We start from the raw sequence: 22,008 nt of genomic DNA, 5'->3' as shown, positions 1-22,008 counted from the left end.
GAGAAGTTTTGGGTCAGCCTGGATTGGATCAGGTTGGCTTGTGGAGCTGTTGGTGGGTTAAGCAGGAGTGAAACATTCTACACAGTTGGCTGTCCTAAATTGGAGGAGGGACACAAATTAGGGAAGTTGACAGTTATTGATTAAGTCCTGGGCATTTGGATTCAGTTGTTCTTGGGGTTATTGTTTGATCATGAATTGTTACTAGAGATAGCAGTTGAAATTCCTACCAGTCTGACTTATATCAGGTTGGCTTTCTGGGCTCTTCCTTGTAGGAAATGGGCTGGTTGCTGCTGGCCTGGTCTTATTTTTATATATGGTCTAGCCATTATCTGTATGTTTAGTCTCTCACTGAACATATGAATATATGATTAGGGGATTGAGAGGTAATACCGACCTTCTCAAAGAGCCACTAATTTGACTCTTTGTCAATTAAGAAAATGAGATTCCTTAAAATAACAAAGTATGCTGAGATGCAATGATAGAGATTATAGAGATGACATCTTCACTTCCTCTCTAATGAGTCCACCTACACAACACAATTCAGGGAGACAGAGACCTTGTTTATCTCGTTCACTCTTATGTGCAGGTTCTCTTGCAGGGAGCAAGAGAACTTGGCAACTTCTGGGTTGTTCTGATTATTGTAAAGTTTACCGTATGTCAAAGATGAAGAAATGTGAAGGTAATAATTACTTATACTTGGCATTTAAATTACATACACATAGTTATTATGATTATTGTGCTGTTCATAATTAAAATTACAAGATTTATAACAAGAACTCATGGTGGACCATAAACCGTGTGATCCAGGATCTGGTAAAGAACTCAAGTTTAACTCTAAATGACTGTATTATTTTCAAAAATGTTAGACCTTGGACAACTGGTCCTGAGTGTCCTCTTTGTGAACAAATAGAGGACACTCAGACAATGAGGAAACTCAGAGACCACAGCCTGGGGGAGTACAAGGTTTCTGATATACTTATTGCCATTCATACAGAGTCTAAAAATGTGATGGATTGTTACATTTTCATAGGAGAAAACAAAAAGCTGAGCAAGAATTCCAGTTTTATTTGTAAATTAAGAACTGAAATGTGGTTTATGAATTATGATTTTTCAACTGAATGCGTTTCCAAGCTTCGGAATCGTGAGTAATCCCAAGACATGTTGTGACACACTACTTCAATTAAGCTTTGGACTTCATATACCCTAAAATACAAAGATACTGTGACCATGTTGAATTAGCCTAGAATTTCCTGTTTTGGCAATACCAACTGTTGATTTCTCTCCTGGCACTATGTCTTCTGTAGGGAAACAACATTTGCAGCCACATGTAAATGGAAAAGTATTATTTTTCTTAGCTGCTTTAGACTAGGTCATCCAGTAGTTTAATGAATAACATGATTTCATATTTGGATGTTGTGATCATTGAAATTAGTATAAGTGGTCTCTGTCCACATTAAAGGAGACATATATTATTTGTCATATTTGGCTGTCCCTGGATAAAATGGTGCCAAGAATGAAATAGAAGGAAGTTGTAAATTATAACAGAAGTATGCCAAGAGGTCTGTGGAAACTTAAGGTCTGCCTGAACTGAACTTTGAGCATAACCACACTCTGAGTTTTTGTTAATGCTATTTACCTCCATCAAGTAAAGGAATAAGAAAATAATTATTTACTATTATTTACTATAGTAAAAAAGTGTTTAGAACATCTGTATTAGACACATAAGAAGACCAAGGCCAAGATGCAGCTTTTATTTAAACTTTGAACTTGTATTATCTCTAAGAAATTCAGGATAATATCTAATTTCCTAAATAAGTGACTTTGATAGCAACCCTAAAAAAGGTAAATATGTGTGGTTATTAGCCTAGTCATTGTAATTTTTAATCCCCTTCCCTTCTCTAACACCATAAACTTCTTGTTTATACATAACTTCTCTGTTTATTATCTGTTTATTTTGTTTTCTTTAAAAAAAAGATGAACTCATATAAGCATATGCATCCAGGTACTTCCATCTGACACTGCCGCTTAACTTTAGCAGAGTAGCTTTCTATCTCTTTCCATTGCTAACCATCTTAAACATGGAACTCATGTTTGCTAGTCACACTTCCTGTCTTACTATTTAGGCCCAGTTAGGTACAGAAATGGCTCAAAGATCACCAGCATCTTCTTTGAGGGAATCTAACAGGCTCTGCCATTAGCAGGCCTTACTCTGCTAGCCCATGTGGGATTTTCTACAATGTTCTTGAACCCTGTCCTTTCCTAACTTCCACAGTACTGTACCAGGCTAGATGACCTTCCTCTTGCAGTGCCCATGGCCCTGTATTTATTTCTATTCATAAGTCTCTGGGGTTCTCTTCTTGCCAGATCATATTTAAAGTTTAATTGATCCATAGAAATAAAACAATTCAATGATATATTACATGGGATAGGATCCAAAATAGAGGTTTTCTTCTAAAAGCAACATATGAAGCTAGGCACCAATGGCTCACACCTGTAATCCTAGCTACTCAGGAGGCAGAGATCAGGAGGATCATGGTTCAAAGCCAGCCTGGGCAAATAGTTCACAAGAACCTCCCTCAAAAAACCCTTCACAAAAATAGGGCTGGTGGAGTGACTCAAGGTGAAGGCCCTGAGTTCAAGCCCCAGTACCAAAAATAAATAAATAAACAAACATATAAATGAAAGAGACGTGTGGATAAGATATCCATGGGGACTCATGGATTGGGTAGCTTACTTCGAGGTCAAATCTACAAAACCTTGGAGAAAGGAAAATGGACCAGAAGTCCTTCAGTGACCTGTTCTTAAGCCTAAGCAGTCTGGCTCCATAGTGTAGTATGATGATTTGAGGTATCTTGATTTACTCAAGAAATATGGAACTCAACAGAAATTAAGTGAAAGAAATCAGTCTGAAAGACAACATACACTGCATGATTCCAACTATTTACCATCCTGGAAAAGGAGAAACTGTAGAGACATTAAGCAATGCTCGTGGGTGCTGGAGGCTTTGGAAAAGGGGAGGGATAAGCTGGTGATACGCAGGACTTCTTAGGGTAGTGGAGCTATTCTAAAATACTGTAATGGTGCATACATAACATTCTGCATTTGTCGAAACCCTTGTTGCTCCACAACGCAAAGAGTAACAAACCCTAATGTAAACTATGGACTTTCATTGATAATCATGTATCAATATTGGTTTAATTTTTCTATAAACCTAAAACTGCTCTGAGTATTTTTTGAAACTATTGATGAGTTTTGTTTGTAAAAAATAAAACAAAAATAGTAACACTGAAAATTGCTAGTACATCCCAAGTATTCTGTGTGGAGACATAGAAATGAAGGTGTGAAGTCATATCCACAACTGATATTTGAAATTGATGGTCCAAGGTTAGAATCTGTTGACTTTGTTTATACCCTTGTTCTTCTTCATGTGTGACGATCACTACTTGATAATCAATAGGCAGCTAAGCATGTCATGACTAAATGTGAAGTCATAGAAACCAGGACCCAAAGCCATCATTGTCACCATCCCAGAAGTGCCTGAGCAAACATTTAACATGCCTTTCTCCTTTCCTTCCAGGCCTTGCTATTGCCAGTGCCCTGATAGACATTTCACAACAGAAGCCTTCAGATAATAAAGACAAGACTTCTGGAGTCCGAAATCGAAAACACCTTTCCACACGTCAAGGAACTTGTGTCTGAGGATGGAAGCCACTCCCATGTATTCTGTCCTGATTTACTTTGCAAATGGCTTCTGTTAAAGCTCTTCTGTGGCCTCAGGTTTTATAGAGACCAGTCTCTATGACCCAGGGCTAGAGTACAGTTGAATGGGCAACGTCCCAAGTGGCCAAAGAGTGTTCATGAGTTTTATAAAGTAACATTTTGATGGTCACAGGTGATAAAGTCAGTTTTTACAACTATCTTAGGCTTATCATAGCTACTCTGGAAAAAGATGTATATTGTTTCTTAATGCAGATTAAGAAAAATTATGTAATTCATATAAATCAACTGTTTATATCCCAAGACTTTAAAGAAAGACATTTTATAATGCCTGGATGATGAGAATTGTACAGTTTTGCCTCTTTTAGTAAACTTAAGTCAACTGTATATGAACAGGAAATGAAGAAATCACAATGGCTTTAAATGCTGTTTTATCTCACTGTAAATGTGAAAGCAAGATTTTGATTTAGTAGGAGGTAGATAATGTATTTAACTATTTCATATGACCATATTATGTCCAAACTCAATTTGAAAACATAGCAATTTCCACCTAACTAGAATGCAGACCACAATGAGTTCATTTGGATGGATGCGTGCAACTTCACAGGAGGTTTGTTAGAATTCTGAATGTAGAGGGCATTCCTGTCATCCACACCAACTGCCTAACTCATTACCAGAGCTGATAGAGCATGGAAAAGCCTGTCCAGCAATGAACTTTCCCCTCCTTCCAAAAACAGCCTCAATACCACGACCTGAAAAGAGCTGAAATGGTTACTTCATAGTATGCAAGCTTCTGCTCCAATATGGTAATTTTTTAATTGCCTAGGAATCATTGGATCAGACCTAAATGAACCATTTGCATTTTTATATGAACATGTCATTTTCTTTTAGCCTTCCTCTTCTAGCTGCTAGATTTTATTTACCTTTTATAAATGCTATGAAATGTATTTTAGAGGTAACACCTTGCAAGTTCCTTCTCCCACCTACTTCACGTAGAATACAAGCAGAGAAGAGCATTGTCTCGCACACATCAGCAGGACCTCCATCTCTAACATGAATGCATTGGTGTCGTGAGAGAAAGTCTACAATTTGAATTATTGGCCAAGTTCAGCTCACGCTTAATGACTTGAAGTTCTGAAGCATGGCAGAAAGGACAAGTAAAATAGCATTCACATTGGAATGCAGAATCACTTGTGTCCTAATATTGATAACAGGTCACTCAAGCTCAGTTGCATTAACAGTTTGGAATTGCTGTTTTTAACTCCAGGGTAACTACAGGAATATGTAAGAACAATGACAGAGATGTCCAAAGCTGCTATATACAATAGTTTTGTTTAATATGAAAGTCATTTAAATCTAATTGATGTTTAGTACCATGTATGTACTTTCATGTCCTTTGGCTTTCCGGAAGGTAATGACGCTTTACACTTAATGCCTAACTCCTTGCATGCCACAGTTGTACAATAGCAAAATACAACCCTATTGTAATATTAAATATTTATTTCAAATGCCATTATACATAGTCAGCCAAATTTGATGAGGACTGAATGTAATATATAACAGGAATGATCATAAGATACGTAGCTGCATCTAGCCATGACTATGTCATTATTTTGGTAATTAGGCATTTATGAATTATAGTATATATTCCTTATGTTGGCTTGAGAATTTTGCTATTTTACATGCATTAAAAATAAGACAAATTCATAGAGTAGTTTAAGTAATTTTATCTACAGTCTGTGGGGTTTGATGGGGGTAGGGAAAAGCTGGGTTGTTTTTTTTTTCCCCCTATGATATTGTCTCTTTCTTGCTCAAAAAAAACTGGTGAGCTAAGTTTGTAAATGTCTTCTAAAAACAATCAAGTAATTTTATCAGCTTCTTTTTCAGACCCTTTCACTGTTGATTTTTCTCATGGAAAAATAAATTAACAAAAATGGTTCTTACAAAGATATAATCACTTTTAAATGAAACAACTTCCCAATTTGTTCAATTCTCTATCAGTTTGTCACTAGAGAAAGCTTATTTTGCAAAATTACAAAAACATACTAAGTTGTATTAAACTCTATCTCAACTATATTTATAGAGAGGCTAAACAAATAGAATTACTGTTCATTCACCTTGAATCACATTGGGTTCTTAAAACTTGAAAATCTGAATTTTAGAGAATTATAAGACATGTGGCAATGATAAGTTAAAGTCCTACTATACCTTTCTGGGCCAAATATTGCCAATTCTGTGGCAAATTATACAATATATTCTAAATTTATCAAAGTATTTTACTGTTAATAAAATTCTTCGCCCTCAGGTAACGCAGGCTGAAAAGCTATCAAGGATTAAGAAGAATAGCTTTGAATCTGTGTATTGATTTTTTTTTTCTCCCCACATCCCAAACACTTTAGATTTGGATACTTTCATTTAAAAAAATCAAACTACATGTATATGCAGATACTTTCTGAGAAGTTAGTAGTTAAATTGACTGATTCTCTGGAAAAATTACTTTAATGGAATTCTGAACATTTCAATATAAAATGACTTTGAAATAGTCTTTAGATTTTAGAACTTCTTCTTCTACCAAGTTCAAAGAATATTTCGTTAAATAGAATGGAGATTTTAAAAATTAACCCGGAGACACTATTTGGACAACTAGAAAGTTCTTGGTGAAAAAGAATCTGCTTATGGTTATACATTGATTTAATAAATATTAAGAGAATTAGAATTCTCATAAGCCTTCAAATGAATGAAAACCTATTCAAGTGATATACAGAGAAGGAAAATAGATGCCATTTAATACAGTGTTCTGTTCAAGAAGAAGACTTTAAGTAGGAAGTATTTAAATAACTAATCAATGCTGGCTGTACTTCCCAATATCTCATTTTCTTTTGGTGTCAATATGACAGAGGTGACCTTGTAGCTGTTGTCCATACCATGCAGTCATTTAGAGAACAGCCTGGTGGACAAGCTGGAGCCCAGACCCTGGACCCAGCTTTGAAGTGTGGAATGCAAATTTCAAAGGTCCATTTCCCTCCTGCAAAGGGAGGTAAGAGTGCCCACGCTGTTGTATCAAAACATAACAAATATCAGCCTCCTGCAGGGGGCCCGCTATTAGTACAGCTGGTGTTAACCATGGGGCCACCAGGCCCTGTTTTCCTACCGACTGATTTATGAATCTATCTGTTAATTTCCATCCACCTTTTCACCATAAGTGAAAGTCAGGTAGGTTTTTGCAAAAAGGTCTTCCTCAATATCTTATTTCCTCTCTTTCTAGTTCTAGAGATTTCTTAAAATAAAAAAGGGAAAACCTCTATTTTAATATTTGGGTCAATTTTTAGAACTTTGACTCTCAATCTATGCAGTTAAGTTGAGCCTTTTTTAAATGACTCATTGATGATATTTAGACAGGACATCAGTTGTTACCATTCACAAACAAACCAGGCAAGGAGTCACTCTTTACATTACGTTGCTGTACAGGATACATCTTTTCTTCAGTTAGCATAAAGCTATGACTTGAAAAGTGTCTTATTATTTTTAAAGTTTTTCTTTTTAAATAAGAACTGATCAAATGAACCTTTCTATCCACCTACAGTTTTTGGAAAATCTACTTTCAAAACCCATTTGCTATTTACGAGAGTGACTTGGGACTTACTTGATCAAGTCCCCAGATTAGTGCAGACTCCCCCATCATAGTCAGAGGGACAGTGGTGGCCCTAATAATTTGCTTAGTGAGCTCCTCCATTATTCTCACCCATAAGCAAATTAGGGACCCACTGTTCTGGGCCAGAGAGCTACCTTTATCTATAGTCAGAGGGAGTTCTTTAAATAATGACGTTATCATTCTAATTCAAAATGCTTTAAGTAATTTTCCAAGGAATACAAGCCATCTGGTTGATGCCCAGCCATGTTTTCATTATAGTACATGTTTAACATTTTAGTTTTAAAATTAAGAATTAGAATCATAGCTACTGTCAGTATATATGTACACAGGTATGCATGCCAGTGTTAAAAACAGATTGTGTAAAAGTTCAAATCTGCTGTGAAAAGCCAACATTTTAGGATAAAATGTGCTATTAATCAGAACTTTTGAAATAAACACATTGTTTCTTCCAACCCAAAACCAAATGCAGTTTTGGTTTTTTGAGTTTTTGTTTGTTTGTTTTGGTTTTGGTTTTTTGAGATGGTGGGGGTCTCACTATGTATCCTAGGTTGGTCTTGAACTTGTGACCCTCCAGCCTCCTGAGTGCTAGAATTACAGGTGTGTATCACCACTCCCAGTGACTTTATTTTTATTGTTTTGCCCTTCCAAGATCAGGAAAAAGCACTCCATGAAGCTACAAAAGGCCCTTCCTTTATAAGTCTTGGTTTTAAAATTTGTGTTATTGAATTTCCACGTTCAAAATACGTTTTTCTCTCCTTTTCACCCAATTTTCACTGACCTATTTTTAACCACTCTTTGAATAGTGCACTGAGCACTTTGAATGTTCCTGATTCCAGCCATTACCAAGAGTCTATGCCCCTGGCTTGTATTTTCTGTTCACAAAAATTGCTGTTACTTACAACAAAAGTCAGCTTTGTAAGTCCAGGGCAGCCATGGCATAGCTGAGGAGTTTTCTGAGTAAAACCTTCTCTTTTGAGTTTAGTCCCCATGTGGCCATCTGGCTGCAGGCAGGCATTGCTTGGGAAAGATCAAGTGGGGGAGGACCCAACAGCCACCCTTCTCTCTAACCACCGCAGAATAATCTAGAACCCACTGCCCATCCTGGTCTCAGGGCCTCAGCTGGGATCCTGATCTGCGGGCTCACCCCTAGCTTGGCTCTACCTCTGTCTTCAGGGACAGAATGGGGGTCTTCCTCCCAAGGCAACCAATCCTCCAACACACCTGCCAGGAGTCAGGCCAGGGAAAGGGCTGGGATCAAGAGGCTCATCCAACCCTGGGGAACATGGCCAGTCTGGCTGGCCTCTCCCAGAAGCTTTAGGAAAAAGAGGCTCTTAGTGGCCCTGGATGAAAGAGACCTGAAGCTGGTAGATCTGAGGGTTGTGTCCTGAAATGCAGTCCTCTTGCAACTACAAGCAGCAGCTGCTTTGTGTACCTCCCACCTTTACACACTCCCAGCTTCTGAGGATGGATCTAGTGCTGTATAGAGAGTTTTGCTCAAAACTGATTTTTCTCTGGACTGTTGGGGGTTTTTTCCCGAAATGTGACTGGCAGATGTGAACCATAGGCATTCATTCAGCTCTGCACTGTAACCCTTTAGATAAGCATACAATTAATTCTAATGTGCTTCCTTACTTGTTTAGAACCAGCTTACCTTGTGTAGCCACAGCAGCCAAGATACTGTTAAGCTTTGGTTTCCCCAGCCCTAATGGTGACAACAGATAGCATTATTATTTTGCTTTCCACACACGGAACTGCAACATAATTTTAAATGAGCTTCTGCAAACTAACAGTGCCCATTCTCGCCTGTCTGCTTCCCAGTACTTAGATCCTTCATTGAGAAAATAAGTCTCCCTATTCGAGGGCTAGGTGTAGAATAATTCTAGTTGAACAAGAACTGAACCCATCAAAAAATATTGCAGAAACACTGTATTCTACTCGTCAGCAAAAGGTTTGACCAATGTTATTTTTGGCAGAAGTGTTATTTTCATTTGGACAAGATAGTTGTTTAAGCATAAGCTTCTTTAAACCAGTGGTGCATGGTCATATAGGAGATCCTACTCCAGAAAATCTGCCAGGAAAATAGCATCAGTGAGCAAATTCTTATAACAATTCTTTGGGCTCCTATAGACTCTGTTTCCCAAAGATAGTTCACATATTGTGTTTTCCAGTAATGTCTAATTTATTTTAGAACACGTTCCTGTTTGGGGATGCACTTGGATTTTAACATAATCTCAAATGCCATTTCTTTTTTTACTGCTTTGGGTCAGTTGTCCAAACTCTAAGTAAACTGTGACAATAGTGCCTGCCTACCTCACCTAGGTTTTGTGATGGGATTTTTGTTAGTGGTGGAGTTTTTGTTGAAATGGGAAGGAGACTGTAACTAAATATTTTCTTTTTTGATGAAAAGATCCAAAGTTAAGTTCAGTGAATCATGAGCACCATTTTTCCCTTGAATTTTTTCTGGAGGAAGGTAATACTAAAGTGCATATGTGTGCCAAAGTTCTCAAATAATTAAATTGCATTGAGACCAATGGTATGTGTTGGCTAATGAGTCAGAGTTGTACATTTCAGAATTTAAAAAACATCTATGACATATTTTAAGTATTACCTTCCTCACTTTAAATGGTAGCTTTTTGGATTGTTTTGCAAAAACTAACATGTTAGATTTTCTTTCCCATAATCACGTCTCCTGACCCTTCATCCACCTGTCAGCTCATTTGCCCCAGCAGCAGACTAGCACTCTTGTACCTCAATCAATGCTTTAAAAATAAATAACATAAATTATGCCTTGCACATCTCTGTTCCCTTGTGACAGTGCACGTTGGCAACAGTAATCTTTTCCTTTAGATCAGCTTGCTTGAAATACGATGGCACATAAAAGGGAAGGCCGCCTGGAAGGACACCAATAAAAACACTAGCTGTGCTTAAAACAATTTGAGTTCAACCTGAAATAAATTACTTTGCACCACAAACAGATAATGGCAAACAGGATATGCTGCTTTTCAAGTTCTTTTGAGAGTCAGAACTCCAGGTTCAACTGAAGTTCGTTGCCTGGAGAGGATAAAAGAATAAGGTCTCCTAAAATATCTATATGCAGATGAATAATTTGAAAGAGCAAACTCTGAGTATCCAGTGTCCACTCCTTGTGAATGGTCCAGTTTGGCCTTCCAATGCAAAAAATCCATTGGTGTGGGTTGTTGAATGGAGCAGCCTTCTTGTAAGAGACAACCACCAAACAGCATCATTTTGTTTTTCAGAATGCATCTACGATGATTGTCAAAGAAGTTTATAATGACATGAAAGAATGTCTAATTTGTGTTTCTATATATAATGTGCAGTGTTTTAGTGACATGACTTTCCATTTCTGAACAATGTCTGGGAGAGAGTTATGTGGCAGTCTTTTCGATATGAATTCTTACATGATAATATATTACTGAATCATTTTGGCTTGGCACACTAATGAACTGAGAATTAGTTTAATATAAAGTAGAATATCCAAAAATTTATTATATCTTCATGGAAACCACTTGGGAAAAAATGATTTTTTTCTAGTGTTACAAAATATTACAACCATGTTTACAGTCCTCCATACTGCATTAAAGCTATTCATAGTAACATTCTTTCTGATACAAATTACATATTTTTGATGGAATCTTGATAATTATCCTTATAATGTAGGCTCTAGGGGACTATTCACAATATTTGCAAAGATTATACAATGTCAAGTTTATCATCTTGATAAAGAATATTGATTAATAACTTTTGCAAAGTTTGAAATCTTCTAAGTCCATTGATATAAAATTTAATTCAACTTGTAAAACATGTCACTTTATGCCACTAAGTTTAAATGCAAATTTCCAGACTTGGATCCTAATCGCATTAATATAGATCTGAAATGGCAGCATTTTGGGGGAGTTTTATTCTTTATTTGATCTGAACTGTACTATAAACTGTGGTCTATGTATTCAGAGAACAAAAAAATCCTAGGAAATAAAGGGAGTTGAATCAATTTTGCCAAGTTTTTCAAGTATGTTGAGGAAGCCCAACCTAATGGTTAAAACTTGGGAGAACTAGAATGAAATCAAGATCCTACAAAGATTTTCCACGCTTTATTTACCCTGAGGAGAAAGATGAGAACTGCTTCCTTTCAGGGAGCGTGGGAGAGTGTGCTTCCAGGACCGCAGCCTCAGCTCCAGCTCCACTGCGTGGCTGTCAGATGACTCTACGGTAACTCTCTACATCATCATAGCTCCAACTTGCTATAGTCTGTTCTCCAGTGACATGCCCATTATTAAATGTTTTCCATATTTTGAAGGTAGAGGGTTGCACTGTCTCACTGACCTACAGAAGCAGTGGTAACTATTATATTCGTTACACAGGACTGAATGAGCACAGTGTGATATCACGATTAGAATTTCCATCTGTAGCTGGGTTTTGTGAAGTTTAACACTTTCTGTCCCACTGTTAAATAATAAAGTTGCTCCTCTGTATGTAAGCACCTGAAATCCCATCAGGTAATTACATAAATGAAATATTTTACACAAAGCATTGAAATTTATATCAGAAATAGCTCATATGCTTTCTCAATATTGGCTTATTTAAAATGTTTTTAAAGCTCGCTAAAAAAAAGAAAGCAAAACATTTTACATTTTCCTCTCTTTCTGTTAGTCATTACCTAGATATTTTTCCTTTAGATAAACAATCTACAGTGTGTTTACTGAAGCTTGCACTGATATTCCCCAATAGTGTTTGCAACTCGAGTTTTATTCCAGCAGCTACAGGAAATGAGCCCATAGTGCAGAGCAGGCAGGTCCCTCTGGAACCTGAGATTATTTGTTCTCTCGCTGTTCTAAAGGTAATTAAGGAGCATTGCATGTTTCTCAATTAATGATTTCTCATTCAACAGGGATCTTTGATGCTAATTTGTTTTAATCAGGGCAGAGGCTGCTCAAAAACTCTAAACAATTCAGTGAAGAGGAACTAGGAATTTTTAATTAAGTGGAAGAAATTTAAATGCTGTGAGGGACGCATCTATCATGCACTTTCAATTCCCGTTCATTTAACTGTGTTCTTTTGGGTTTGTAAATCAATGTGAGATCATTAAATAGAGTATATGATATTCCACAATACACTTTCTCCTTACATGTTTGTGCGTATGCGTAATGGACTTCAATTTCTCCAATGTTAAGTCTGTGTATATCTCTATAGAATATAGCTATATATACATCTAATACCCTTTATTATATACACCAGTTAAAGTAGGAAATACGTTTTTAAGAGTATATTAACATGTATATAGTAGGAGGAGGATGGATGACACATTTTGAATGAGCATTAAAAGCATTCTTTTCATTCCTTGAACTGTCGTCCAGAGGTGGTTCACAATTCAGGCAGCTACAGTCAATTGCAGTACGTACATGGAAACATTTCCAAGCTAAGGAGAAGTTGCATTACATCATGATCAGACCCTAATTTTTATTTAAAAAATGACTTCAGCAGATGACTTTTCCTTGTGAAAGTATGCACTCAAAGTAGTGAAGTTAGAATCACTGCCTTTTTAAAGGCAGGGTTAGTCTCCTCCTAATGTTTTCAAGTCAAATTGACTTTACAGAAGTGAGTCCTGTAAAAGTGAGGTTTGTTTATGTTCCTTCCTGTACCCAAATATACAAAAATCTCAGCAAATTCTTGAGAGACCTAAAAACTATTGTTTTACTATATTGAAATAAGTAGAGAAATGGGTTTTAAAAAATAGTGTTCTCAAACTATAGCATCTATCAGATCAACTGGGAGCTTGTTAAACTGGATTGCTGGGGCATGCTCTCACAGTTTTTGATTGAATGGGGGGCACTCGAGAATTTTCGTGTCAGACAGTTCTTAGGAAATGCTGGGGCTCCAGGATCACAATTCGAGAACTCTTGTTATGAACAAAGGAGCATGGGTGGCCATGGTGTGTGTGAATGCAGCACTGGACCACACATCTATGCTCCTCAGATATTCTAGTGTTCTGTCCCCAGGTTCTCTGTCAAAAGGGACTGTGCCCCATATGCCCCTCTGTGGCTTCTGGGGAACGGGGGGGGGGGGGGGGGGGGAAGGGGCAGGTTTCTGGCCCTAGTTGGACAGGAGCCGAGAGGTAGAACTGGATAATACGGCTGACATTAGTGCCTATGCTTTGATTTGTGGAGATCTCCTTGAAGGGTTTTGTAGGAATTACAAACATTTGAAAGGAAGCTTTTAAATGGAAATAATGACCTGGTGCACCTGGGCTAACAGATCATGCCAGGAGCCACACTAGCTGTGGAAAACTACCCAGAGGATGTTTCCCAACTCTGCTGGCCCCAAAAATGATCTGTGGCTCTATTGGACATCTTAGTTTTTAATAAGGACCCCAATTAATTATTTTTCTAAGACAATGAAAGTTTATTTTTCACTATGCTACATGTCCAGCATGGTGCAGCCAGTATTTCTTAACATTCAACAATGGAAAACTCTACCTAAGAGTCCAAATCTTTTCCTTAGAACTGTTCTTCATACTGGTGCTAGAGTTGCCTGTATGGAGTCTCCCAGGAAAAGCCATCCATAAAGCCTGCCCAGCACAGCTGACCGTCTTTACCTGAGTGTTCCCTGACATGGCATAATTGCCTTGGTGGACATGAACTGGCCCTGTGGCTCTCAGCTGTGTAATCATCACACACAGTGGAAATGATTCAATTATGATTTGCATTTGTCTTGTCAACACTGTTGTTTTCTTATGCTCATCTCCTAAGGCAGTTTTGGGGGTGGAGAGACTGAGTTCTTTATGTATAGGATTAAATGGTTACTTAATTGTATTTAACTCTCCCTTAAAATTAACTCTTGAACATGAAATTAACTAGACATAAAGTCAAGTCAAAGATGAGCTCGTTGTGAAATGTATCTTCTGAAAGTTCCAGTATACCATGGCCCCTACTGTGGGCTAGCCCCTGTGCCATGTTATTTAATCCGCCCACAACCAGCACGAGCAGAATGTAGAGTTCCGGTTTCACTGAGTCATAGATCACTGACCTGCCTGAGGTCACGTGGCTAGAAAGTGACAGACGGGGGGGGGGGGGGGGGGGGGGGGGAGTCTCTCCACAGTAAGCTACTCCTGTGCATCTGTTGGGCTTAGTTAATACAAAACCTTCCTACAGTGCAGGAAAATCAGTGTCAGCGACTCTGACAGCCATTCCATTATCAAACTTTACCGCGACAGAGCACTTTAATTGAAGGATAGCTTCCCTTTCCTGAGGCGCAGTCCTATCTTTCGGAGTTGGCCTGGCCTTCCCATGGGAAGAGAACAAGCTCTCACTCCCCCAGTTCCAGGCAGGCTCAGACTTCCAGGTGCCTGCGACCCACAGTGCCCATGCGTTCATCTAGTTAATCACTGCAGCAGCATCGTGTGTGCTCGTGGGCTGGCTTCAGACCCATTCATGTCATATCATTGAGCCACAAAAGTGCAAGTGATCTAATTGAAAGTGACTCTTGCAATTACAAGTCACATATTGATGCGATGTGATCATACTTTGGTCATTCCACTTGCCGGGATCTACAAATCTCTCGACTGCCATTTGTTCAGCCCAATGAAAAAGTTATCAGTGCTGTCAGTGATCAGGGCCGTTGCAGGCACACTGTGCATTTTTACTACTTCGCTTGCATTCTGTTAGGACAAGACTCTTCTCTACTTCTCAGACCTTACCTGAGCAGCCAGCTTGGCTCTGTCTTGCTTGTCCCAACTATCAGCTTGGGAGAAACAAAGCAGAGGTGAGTGCCCTAGGAAGTTATCTGCATCAAGTCAACTCATATCACAAGTTTCTGTGAAAGGCATTGACTTTCTATGAAAGTGTGGGCTCTTCTCTGCACAGGTTCCACAATGACAGGAAGTGACACATGGCCCTTCTCCATTAAAATTTGTCCATAGAACGAGGCACCTTCCTCCTTTTCTAAATTCCCAGCCTCAGTTTCTTCATCTGTCTCATGCAGGCCCTTTTTATGACACACTAGTTGGTTCTTTGAGTTCTTACCTAGTGACAATGCTGCTGTGCTTATCTGGCTTGGTGTCTCCTACGCTTGCATGGAATCGATTCTCAGATGACTGTGTTAGAATCTGTCAGATGAGTTCAGCTTCACAAGACCCACATGTTCATAAGGTGGTGCACCAGTCTACCTAAGCAGCAGGACAAAGTCACAAGGCTTCACTCCATAATTTTGGATTACCTTGTTTATGCTCATATTGGCATCAGATCTTATGAGGGGGTGTGTCTCGGGTGGTAGAGCATCTGACTAGGAGGTGTGAAGCCCTGAATTCAAATCCCAGTACTGCATCATAGCATGTTGAAAGAAACAGGTATGACAGACTCCTTATGTGTCTTCTCCACCTTACCTCACAGAGACCCTTTGCATTATCTATACTTCAAATACTCTTTATTTACCACCACCAAAATACTAGACTTATTTTATTTCTCAGTGAAGCTTAATTTCTACCCAAAGAACAGCATATTGTAACTTCATTGTCTCATCTCTGTCTTAAAACTTCATTACCCTTAAAGGGATTTTATGAAATACATTCTTTTCACTCAGAAGATAAAATGAGATGTAGAAAATTCATAAATTACTTGGGCATCAAAGTCTTCTGTATAAAGAGTTGCTAGTTAACAGAGACAGGAATATTAATGCCCTTTAGAAAGAGTTTTCTTGAAAATATTTTTGTAGTGGCCAAATTTCAGAAGAAATCTCACAATCACTTTATGATTATTTTGAAAAACAATAGGCATTTTATCCATTTGAGGCCAAAACAAAGGGTAATTCTTCATCAAGAAGGGCTATAACTGTTAGGAAGGGTATGAATACTAGGTAACTCACTGGTATGTTTGTATGCAGCATGCAGAGAGATGTCCTAGATACATCTCTAAAATTAATTGAACAGTGCTGAACTGAGCCTGAATAGGACTCTCACAAGTGTTTCTTTCTTTAATGATGAGCATAAGCCCTGAGGGCTTTGTGTTTGATACAAGTGACAGCTCTGCAGGATGCAGGCTCCTCTAAGAGCCAGTGTGCTGACTCAGACAAAGAGAAGGAGAGAACTGGATGGTAGGGAACTTGTCAGACAAATTAGTAGCCTTCTAGATCAAAAGTTATGCAGCTAATCAGTGCTACAGGCATGCTTTAACCAGGTCCCAAAGGGAATGGTGACTTTTTAAAGATCTATTTCTTTTTTTTTTAATTTTTATTTTATTCATATGTGCATACAAAGTTTGGGTCATTTCTCCCCCCTTTCAACACCCCCTCCCTTCCCCCCTTTTCCCCCCCTTACACCTCGCTACCCAGCAGAAACTATTTTGCCCTTATCTCTAATTTTGTTGTAGAGAGAGTATAAGCAATAATAGGAAGGAACAAGGGTTTTTGCTGGTTGAGATAAGGATAGCTATACAGGGCATTGACTCACATTGATTTCCTGTGCGTGGGTGTTACCTTCTAGGTTAATTCTTTTTGATCTAACCTTTTCTCTAGTACCTGTTCCCCTTTTCCTATTGGCCTCAGTTGCTTTAAGGTATCTGCTTTAGTTTCTCTGCGTTGAGGGCAACAAATGCTAGCTAATTTTTTAGGTGTCTTACCTATCCTCACCCCTCCCTTGTGTGCTCTTGCTTTTATCATGTGCTCATAGTCCAATCCCCTTGTTGTGTTTACCGTTGATCTAATGTCCGCATATGAGGGAGAACATACGATTTTTGGTCTTTTGGGCCAGGCTAACCTCACTCAGAATGATGTTCTCCAATTCCATCCATTTACCAGCGAATGATAACATTTCATTCTTCTTCATGGCTGCATAAAATTCCATTGTGTATAGATACCACATTTTCTTAATCCATTCATCGGTGGTGGGGCATCTTAGCTGTTTCCATAACTTGGCTATTGTGAAGAGTGCCGCAATAAACATGGGTGTGCAGGTGCCTCTGGAGTAACAGTCTTTTGGGTATATCCCCAAGAGTGGTATTACTGGATCAAATGGTAGATCGATGTCTAGCTTTTTAAGTAGCCTCCAAATTTTTTTCCAGAGTGGTTGTACTAGTCTACATTCCCACCAACAGTGTAAGAGGGTTCCTTTTTCCCCGCATCCTCGCCAACACCTGTTGTTGGTGGTGTTGCTGATGATGGCTATTCTAACAGGGGTGAGGTGGAATCTTAGCATGGTTTTAACTTGCATTTCCTTTATTACTAGAGATGGTGAGCATTTTTTCTGTGTTGAATTTCTTCTTTTGAGAAAGTTCTGTTTAGTTCACTTACCCATTTCTTTATTGGTTCATTAGTTTTGGTAGAATTTAATTTTTTAAGTTCCCTATATATTCTGGTTATCAGTCCTTTGTCTGATGTGTAGCTGGCAAATATTTTCTCCCACTCTGTGGGTGTTCTCTTCAGTTTAGAGACCATTTCTTTTGATGAACAGAAGCTTTTTAGTTTTATGAAGTCCCATTTATCTATGCTATCTCTTACTTGCTGTGCTGCTGGGGTTCCATTGAGAAAGTTCTTGCCTATACCTATTAATTCCAAAGTATTTCCTACTCTTTCCTGTACCAACTTTAGAGTTTGGGGTCTGATATTAAGATCCTTGATCCATTTTGAGTTAATATTGGTATAGTGTGATACAAATGGATCTAGTTTCAGTTTTTTGCAGACTGCTAACCAGTTTTCCCAGCAGTTTTTGTTGAAGAGGCTGCTTTTTCTCCATCGTATATTTTTAGCACCTTTGTCAAAGACAAGTTGGCTATAGTTGTGTGGCTTCATATCTGGGTCCTCTATTCTGTTCCACTGGTCTTTATGTCTGTTTTTGTGCCAGTACCATGCTGTTTTTATTGTTATTGCTTTGTAACATAGTTTGAAGTCAGGTATTGTGATACCTCCTGCATTGTTCTTTTGACTGAGTATTGCCTTGGCTATTCGTGGCCTCTTGTGTTTCCATATAAATTTTACAGTAGATTTTTCAATCTCTTTAATGAATGTCATTGGAATTTTGATGGGAATTGCATTAAACATGTAGATTACTTTTGGGAGTATCGACATTTTTACTATGTTGATTCTACCAATCCATGAGCGTGGGAGATCTCTCCACTTTCTATAGTCTTCCTCAATCTCTTTCTTCAGAAGTGTATAGTTTTCCTTGTAGAGGTCTTTCACATCTTTTGTTAGGTTTACACCTAGGTATTTGATTTTTTTGAGGCTATTGTAAATGGAATTGTTTTTATATATTCCTTCTCATTTTGTTCATTATTAGTGTATAGAAATGCTAATGATTTTTCCATGTTGATTTTATATCCTGCCACCTTGCTATAGCTATTGATGATGTCTAGAAGCTTCTGAGTAGAGTTTTTTGGGTCTTTAAGGTATAGGATCATGTCATCTGCAAATAGGGATATTTTGACAGTTTCTTTACCTATTTGTATTCCTTTTATTCCTTCTTCTTGCCTAATTGCTCTGGCTAGGAATTCCAGTACTATGTTGAATAGGAGTGGAGATAGTGGGCATCCTTGTCTGGTTCCTGATTTTAGAGGGAATGGTTTCAGTTTTTCTCCATTTAGTATAATGCTGGCTGTTCGTTTGTCATATATAGCTTTTCTAATGTTGAGGAACTTTCCTTCTGCTCCTAGTTTTCTTAGAGCTTTTATCATGAAATGGTGTTGGATCTTATCAAAGGCTTTTTCTGCATCTATTGAGATGATCAAGTGGTTTTTGTCTTTGCTTCTGTTAATGTGGTTTATTACGCTTATTGATTTTCATATGTTGAACACCCCTGCATTCCTGGGATGAAGCCTACTTGGTCGTGGTGAATAATCTTTTTGATGTGTTCCTGAATTCGGTTTGCCATTATTTTATTGAGGATTTTTGCATCAATGTTCATTAAGGAGATTGGCCTATAGTTCTCCTTTTTGGAGGTGTCTTTGCCTGGTTTTGGGATAAGTGTAATACTGGCTTCATAAAATGTGTTAGGCAGTTTTCCTTCCCTTTCTATTTTGTGGAACAGTTTAAGGAGGGTTGGTATCAGTTCTTCTTTAAAGGAACTGGACTTTTCTTTTTGGGGAGACTCTTGATTGCTGCTTCAATTTCATTTTTTGTCATAGATCTATTCAGGTGATTGATTTCCTCTTGGTTCAGTTTTTGATGATCATATGTATCTAGAAATCTATCCATTTCTTTAAGATTTTCAAAATTATTTGAATATAGGTTCTCGAAGTAGTCTCTGATGATTTCCTGGACTTTCATGGTGTTTGTTGTTATCTCCCCTTTTGCATTCCTAATTCTACTAATTTGGGATTTTTCTCTCCTCTTTTTAGTCAGGTTTGCCAGGGGTCTATCGATCTTGTTTATTTTTTCAAAGAACCAACTTTTTGTTTCATTAATTCTTTGTATGGTTTTTTTGGTTTTTATTTCATTGATTTCAGCTCTTATTTTTATTATTTCTCTCCTTCTATTTGTTTTGGGATTTGCTTGTTCTTGTTTTTCTAGGAGTTTGAGATGTATCATTAGGTCATTGATTTGGGATCTTTCAGTCATTTTAATATATGCACTCATGGCTATAAACTATCCGCTCAGGACTGCCTTTGCTGTGTCCCATAGGTTCTGGTAGGTTGTGTTTTCATTTTCATTGACTTACTGGAACATTGTAATTTCCTCTTTTATTTCATCAATGACCCATTGTTCATTAAGCAATAAGTTATTCAGTTTCCAGCTGTTTGTATGTTTTTTGTCTTTACTTTTGTTGTTGAGTTCTACTTTTACTGCATTGTGATCAGATAGAATGCATGGTATAATTTCTGTTTTCTCATATTTGCTGAGGCTTGCTTTGTGCCCTAGGATATGATCTATTTTGGAGAAGGTTCCATGGGCTGCTGAGAAGAATGTATATTGTGTAGAAGTTGGATGAAATGTTCTGTAGACATCAACTATGTCCATTTGATCTATGGTATATTTTGGACCTAGGATTTCTTTATTGATTTTTTTGTTTGGATGACCTATCTATTGATGATAATGGGGTGGTAAAGTCTCCCACAACCACTGTGTTGGCATTTATGTATGCTTTTAGGTCTTTCAGGGTATGTTTGATGAAATTGGGTGTGTTGACATTGGGTGCATACAGATTGATGATTATTATTTCCTTTTGGTCTATTTCCTCTTTTATTAGTATGGAATGTCCTTCATCTCATTTGATCAATGTAGGTTTGACGTCTACTTTGTCAGAAATACGTATTCGATACATCTTCCAGCCTTTCATCCTAAGCCTATGTTTATTTCTGTCAGTGAGATGGGTCTCCTGTAAGCAACAAATTGTTGGATCTTCCTTTTTAATGCAGTTCATCAAACGGTGCCTTTTGATGGGTGAATTAAGTCCGTTAGCATTAAGCATTAGTACTGATAGGTATGTTGTGATTCCTGTCATTTAGTTGTCTTAGTTGTTTGAAGGTTTGATTGTGTGTACCTAAGTTGAGGTTACTCTCTACTTTCTTGCTTTTTCTTTTCCTGTAGTTTGGTGCTGCCTGCCTTTTCATGGTTATGTTGGGTTTCACTTTCTGTGTGCAGAATCCCTTGCAGAATGTTTTGTAGTGGTGGCTTTGTGACCACATATTGTTTTAGTTTCTGCTTATCATGGAAGACTTTTATTGCTCCATCTATTTTGAATGATAGTTTTGCTGGGTAGAGTATCCTTGGGTTGAAGTTATTTTTGTTCAGTGCCCAGAAAATCTCACCCCAAGCTCCTCTTGCTTTTAATGTTTCTGTTGAGAATTCTGCTGTGATTTTGATGGGTTTACCTTCGTATGTTATTTGTTTTTTCTCTCTTAAAGCCTTCAATATTCTTTCTTGGGTCTCTGTATTTGTCATTTTAATGATAATATGGTAGATCTATTTTGGTCTGGTCTGTTTGGTGTTCCTGAGGCCTCTTGCATCTGTATGGAAATAGATTTCTCTAGATTTGGGAAATTTTCTTTTATTATTTTGTTGAATATATTTGCTTGCACCTCTTCTCCTTCTTCGATGCCCATGATTCTCAGGTTTGGTCTTTTGATAGAGTCGGCGAGTTCTTGCATTTTCTTTTCACAGGTCTTGAGTTGTTTAACTAATAGTTCTTTGGTTTTTCCTTTAATTACCATTTCATCTTTGAGTTCTGAGATTCTGTTTTCTGTTTGTTCTATTCTGCTGGATTGGTCTTCCATTTTGTTTTGCAGTTCTGTTTCATTCTTTTTTCTGAGGTTTTCCATATCCTGAGTCACTTCCTCTTTAATGTTGTCTATTTTCATCCTGAGTTCATTTATCTCTTTATTAATTGTGTTCTCTGTTTCACTTTGGTGTTTATACAGTGCTTCTATGGTTTCTTTTATATCTTCTTTTGCTTTCTCAAATACTCTATTTTTTTGTCTTGGAATTTCTTGAGTGTCTCCTGTACATTTTGGTTGACCATATCCAGTATCATCTCTATGAAATTCTCATTGAGCACCTATAGGATTTCTTCTTTTAAATTATTCTTGTGGGCTTCATTGGGTTCTTTGGCATAGTTTATCTTTATTTTGTTGGAGTCTGGATCTGAGTATCTGTTTTCTCATTTCCCTCTGGTTCCTGTACTAATCTTTTGCTGTGTTGAA

The 22,008-nt window shown here is 37.8% G+C and overlaps 1 protein-coding gene across 1 annotated transcript in view; it reads left to right on the top strand.

Annotated features, from left to right (window-relative positions):
- Atrnl1 (attractin like 1) overlaps positions 1-6,549 on the top strand; it is a 744,833-nt gene extending 738,284 nt beyond the window's left edge. Inside the window, exon 29 of the mRNA XM_074078234.1 lies at positions 3,578-6,549. Within this exon, the coding sequence (XP_073934335.1) occupies positions 3,578-3,699 (122 nt within the window). The 3' untranslated portion in view covers positions 3,700-6,549. The remainder of the gene's footprint in view (positions 1-3,577) is intronic.
- The last annotated feature ends 15,459 nt before the right edge of the window (positions 6,550-22,008 follow it).

The sequence above is a fragment of the Castor canadensis genome, chromosome 7 (assembly GCF_047511655.1).
Source record: "Castor canadensis chromosome 7, mCasCan1.hap1v2, whole genome shotgun sequence".
NCBI lineage: Eukaryota > Metazoa > Chordata > Mammalia > Rodentia > Castoridae > Castor > Castor canadensis.
The sequence above is the reverse complement of the archived record's forward strand: the minus strand, read 5'-3'. Positions and strand labels throughout refer to the sequence as shown.